The sequence below is a fragment of the Sander lucioperca genome, chromosome 14 (assembly GCF_008315115.2).
Source record: "Sander lucioperca isolate FBNREF2018 chromosome 14, SLUC_FBN_1.2, whole genome shotgun sequence".
NCBI lineage: Eukaryota > Metazoa > Chordata > Actinopteri > Perciformes > Percidae > Sander > Sander lucioperca.
In genome coordinates, this window is record NC_050186.1 from 9,833,402 (window position 1) to 9,839,023 (window position 5,622).

Below are 5,622 nucleotides of genomic sequence, written 5' to 3' on the forward strand. Positions count from 1 at the left end.
ATAGATTCATAAAATCCAGGAATGCATCTTTTAATATCTGTCTTTTCACCATGAACGGAGAAGTAAAAAGTGCTTTAAGCCCCTGACACACCAAACCGTCAGCCGGCCGTCAGGAGGAAAGCCAGTGTGACTGATCAGTCTCCCCGAGGTCCAAACAGTTCCTCAGAACACACAGAAGAGACGCCGACTTGAGCGTACGTTCTGCACGTGCGCGAGACGTAATACGTCTCCATAACAGCAGGCGGCGCTAATCTGTATTGTCGCCCAAAAAAATGAAAACCGAGCATAATGGCGGCTCGTTGAGAATACGATCTCATATTGTCCTAAAATAGTTCACCGAAACGTGTTTCTGAAAACATTTGAAGAGAGAAATAGGCCGTGCAGTTGCTGAATCTGTCTTCATTTCAGATCAACAAAGGTCAGTTTAAAAGATTTTCCTCAGATTTTGAGAGGCTGTTCGTCACGCTAACATAAGTGCACTGATTCGCTAGTCAAGGGCTAGCGCTCCACCAATCAGATTGGTCATTGAGTCCGACTGCCCGCCCTCCGACTCAGCAAGTCAGGTCGGCCAAAATGAAGGACGACGGCCCCTCAGACGGACGACGGCACGGAACACACCGAACAGACTCGAGTCACCGACCTCGCCAGACTGTCACACACACACACACACACACACACACACACACAGTCAAAGAAACTAACGTGGATGGTTCCATACAACCATTACTTGTTTAGTACTACCGAGTACTGAATCCTCCTAATTTTGCTGTACCTGAAGTTGCTGCATTCTGGCTGCTGTCTGTAGATTCCTTCATCACAACTCGTATTCTTCCAGATGTTTCCTACCAGATGTTGTAACAGCGGTGATGTTGTGTATAGTTTAGGGTCCTCGCCACCACCAGACTAATCAGCATTACAGATTGAACATGTAGCTGGACTTGAATGGCCTTCTTTTGATTGAAAGTACTGCCAAACTACACTTTTTCTGCTCACGAGTATGGAGCTAAAAGAGTCTCAATAAAGATACATGCACACACTACATCCACATATGCACACACAGGATTCATAAATACACACACAGGATACACAAATGCGCACAACATTCACAAATACACACACAAAATTTAAAAAGCACACAAGATTGACAAATGCATACAAGATTCAGAAATGTTTTTCTGATGCACACACAAATATATCTTGATTTACAAACTGCTTGCGGTCTGTGAACTTCACTGCATTTGTGTGTGAATTTTGAGACTGCCCTGACTTGGCTCGACACACAAATGCCTTTTTGATCTGAATGATCTGCAACCAATCAGATATCTCCCTTGTTTTAGCCAATCACAAGAACGCACCCCACGTGGGGGATTGTTTAGTTGATTGGCTTATAAGTATAAGCCAATCACATGAACGCGTTCACACAGCGTGCACTTGTGTGCATTTCTGAATCTTGTGTGCTTTTTAAATTTTGTGTGTGTATTTGTGAATTTTGTGCGTATTTGTGTATCCTGTGTGTGTATTTATGAATCCTGTGTGTGCATATGTGAATGTAGTGTGTGCATGTATCTTTATTGAGACTCTTTTAGCTCCATACACGAGTTCCATTTCCACTTTCTCACAGCCTACTGCATTGAACGCTCCACCTACGTAAACACCTTCCCGTAACCAACGGCGCCGTCATTACGTCGACCAGCGTAGCGCGCGGAGTGCAAGCGTAGGGTTCGGTTCGCTGGGAAAAAATTAAAATGCTAATCCTGGATTCGCTGCATCCCTGTTTTTTTTTTGTTTGTTTTGTATTAATTTTTCTTTGAGGCGGTTAGATTTAATGGATAAGAACATAGGAGAAGCATATATAAGTTGGAGTTTACTCTGTAATATGTTTATAATTTATAGGCATTATTTAATAATCAAAACTAGGCTTTTTCTAAGTTTTTCTTGCTTTTTTTCCCCCCAGAGTTTTTCTCGCCTTTTTGATACGGCATTCCCACGAAATTCCCACAGCAGCAGAAACCGTTCCATGCAGCTGCGTCTGTAGAGCACTAGTCTGGATTAAGGGAAGTACATTTCCAGATATCTGTCTGTCTGCGTGTGTGTGTGTGCATGTCTGTGTGTGTGTGTGTGTGTGTGTGTGTGTGTGTGTTTGTCTGTGTGTGTGTTTGTGTGTGTTTGTGTGTGTGTGTGTGTGTGTCTGTGCGTGTATATGCGTGTGTGTGTGTGTGTATATGCGTGTGTATATGCGTGTGTGTGTGTGTGTGTGTGTGTGTGTGTGTCTGTGTGTGTGTGTGTGTGTGTGTCTGTGTGTGTGTGTGTGTGTGTGTGTCTGTGCGTGTCTGTGTGTCTGTCTATGTGTGTGTGTGTGTGTGTGTGTGTATATGCATGTCTGTGTGTGTGTGTCTGTGTGTGTGTATGTCTGTGTGTGTGCCTGTCTGTCTATGTGTGTGTGTGTGTGTGTGTGTGTATGTCTGTGTGTGTGCCTGTCTGTCTATGTGTGTGTGTGTGTGTGTGTGTGTGTGTGTGTGTGTGTGTGTGTGTGTGTGTGTGTGTGTCTGTGTTAAGAAGCCAGGTTTAATGACGCGACTCTCCTGCAGCGCTCCACTGCTAAGCCTTTTCTAACACACTGAGCCCATCATACGTGGACTTTAATCACGGAGCAGCGGTCCTCAAACGTTTCACTCAAAGGGCCGCAGCTGACTTTAATTCCAGGTCAGAGGTCCGGAACGATTGGGGACAACAAAATTACTTCTAATCAACTCATTTAGAACTTTCAAGCAACATACATTGAAGTACTTTGTCCATTTTTTGTACAGAAACCGAAACCCAGCGTTACCTTTTTATTTCCCTTTCCACTCTTTGCGGAAGGAATTCTTCTGACACGTTTTGATTAACTAAGAAAATAACCAGTAGATAGATCGATAGTTGCAGCCGTAAAATGCCACACCTGTGTAGCTCGTCCTGGGCACAAAAAACGGAGCAACACAAATACGCTCGCGGGTGAAAACGTCAAAATATTTTATCAAATGTGCCTTTCGCTTAAAAACGCAAAAAAGTGAAACCACCCTCCAGAGTGGAAATCTTAAAAACGCTCCACCGTCACGTTCCCGTCTAAAGGGTAAACACGCACTGTGTGAGAGCGTGTGTGTGTGTGTGTGTGTGTGTGTGTGTGTGTGTGTCCAGACTAAATTCTCATCTTTTGTTGTTCTACTAGTGAGAGAAGTAGAAGGAAGGTTCTACGAAGGCGCGTGGCCTTGGTGGTGTTGTGTGGCAGTGCGTCACACCACCACCTAGCCGCCTGGCGTGCATACTACGTCCAATTTCACACACTTTTGCGTCACCGTATTTACGCAGATTTCCCCCCCCAAAACGCTCGTCTAAACACGGAATAAAAAGTGACAACGTAAAACCACTTTTGTGTTTTCTCTTCAGATCGTTTCCATCTAAACATAGCCTGAAACTGGGGTGCGTTGAACACCGTGTTGTGTGCACAGAGTTCACAGACCCGTCGCTGCTGATTGGCTATCAGCTCAGCTGACACACCAATCAGCAGGAAACGTATTCCCGGACATGCTGTATTAATGTTACCTTTCCAAAATGTTTTCCAGGTTAGTGGGGATGCACACCGCTCAAAACCAACATGAAAAGTGGCCGGGTTGGTTAGTGGGTAGAGCAGGCGCACATATACTTGGAGGTTTAAGCCTTGACGCAGTTCGAATCCGACCTCCGATGATCTCTCTCTCTCTCTCTCTCTCTCTCAACTAGCTGTCTTGTCAAATAAAGGTTGAAAAGCCCAAAAAGTAATCTTTATAAAAAATACAACATGAAAAAACTGTTTGTAAAATGAGCGGTGACGTTAAATCACCTGTTTCAGGTAACGCCACCCTAGGGTACCGTCTATTTGCTGGATTTTTCCGAGGTAGCGGTCAGTAGCTAACGTTAGCAGATAAGCCCAGTGGCAGCAACTTATTGTTCATATTTTTTGGCACACACAGACACACACACACAGACAGACACACACACACACACACAGACACACACACACAGGATGAGGAAAATACGTGATTGCGATTATTTTTACTGATATTGCGACTGCGATATGATTCACGATATTGCAGAGAATGATCATTTTTGTAACATTATTCTCAATTTCCTTGCAAAATATTCAAATTAAACCGATTTTATAATTCAGAATAGTTTGACACATATTTTGCCTTTAACAAATACAAAAATTGCAAAAATTGCACTAGTCCATATTGGGATTTCGATAAAATTGCGATTAATTGTGCAGCCCTAACACCCACACACACACACCACTTTTGCAAGTAAAGTCTTATCTTGTCTCTTGAGTATGAAGAGAAATTTCACACTTCAAGGTGTTTTCACTGTTGATTTGTTGAACTGTTTCACAGTTGTTGTTTTTTTACTTCAATAAATGCAACATGTTTCCAAAAGTCAACATGTAAATCGTGTAAAACAATCGTTAAATTGATTCCACCCCCCCCCCACATAATCGAGCAGCCCTACCCTAGCATATTGCACTAGTCCATATTTAATTGTGCAACACACACACACACACACACACACACACACACACACACACACGCTAGCTTCCACATTAAATCACATCCCCACATGAAACGGTTTCTGTCCCCGAACAACAGCCAGGTGTGCAGCCGTGGCGTCGTGATGTCAGAAGCCATAACTGACATCTGGCAGTCTGGACAGCTAAAGCTAAAGAAGCTAACTCACTAGCTGCCGCTTGGATTGATTTACTTGCATAACCGGGCTACCTCATCCATCCCTTCGATGGTGGAGAGGCCGGTAGTAAGCACCAGGCTCCACACACACACAAACATCGAATAAATTAAAGTGTTAACGGCTGCAAACGGCTGTCATTAAGCTGCTCGCATTTAGCACGCTAAGCTAACTCTGACAGCCGTTAACTTCCTGCACCAAAGGAGAAGAAATCGTTAGGGAATAAATGTCACATACCTTTAATAGGTCGTTCAGTGGTGGAGAGTTTGGTTTGCTCTTTCGCCGACATTCTCCCTCCTTGTTGGGTTGCAGGTTTTGAAAATGTGCTAAATTGCTCCTAAACTTGATGAATTCCTTCCCAGAAGCGCTGGAGTGAGCTAGCCGCGCTAGCTGAGTTAGCAGCGGCAGCAACGGCAGCGGCTCGCGACAGCTTCTCTCCGCAGACAGGGCGACCGAGCCGAGCCGAGCTGAGTTAAACCTAACAGGGAGGGAAGGGAAAAAGGGGGGGAGCTCTTTAACTAACAAATTAAAGCTTTTCTTTCTCCGTTTCTGCTCTGCTCTGCTCTGCTCTGCTCTGCTCCGCGGTGCAGTGCTGCCAGCCAAGCCGCTGTCAGTGTCTGTCAGACGGATCGACTGGTCCAGGAAACGGCCCGGGCACAGCCGATGATGCCTTCAGGAGCAGTCGGTCAGATCATAACTTTACCCCCTTATTCTTGCTTCTGTTACAGGCCGCTGCTGGGGCTCCGCTTCTCTGTCGTGATCCGAGGTGTCGTCCTGACGCTCTGTCGGATTACAGTAATCCACCGCAAGCGGATTTCCTACAACATCGCTCAACGCGGGGGGCTGTGGGTAGTGTAGTATTAATGTGATATT

At 44.9% G+C, this 5,622-nt stretch overlaps 1 protein-coding gene across 5 annotated transcripts in view; it reads right to left on the reverse strand.

Moving 5' to 3' along the window:
- The window catches only part of ppp3ccb (protein phosphatase 3, catalytic subunit, gamma isozyme, b), a 54,863-nt gene extending 49,241 nt beyond the window's left edge, over nt 1-5,622 (reverse strand). For 3 of the 5 annotated variants that reach the window (XM_035991833.1, XM_031287887.2, XM_031287886.2), the window contains exon 1: nt 4,987-5,619. In XM_035991833.1, the coding sequence (XP_035847726.1) occupies nt 4,987-5,038 (52 nt within the window). In that variant the 5' untranslated portion in view covers nt 5,039-5,619. Of the gene's footprint in view, nt 1-4,986 lie in introns of all 5 variants that reach the window. The other 2 variants (XM_035991834.1, XM_031287885.2) reach the window with 2 other exon arrangements.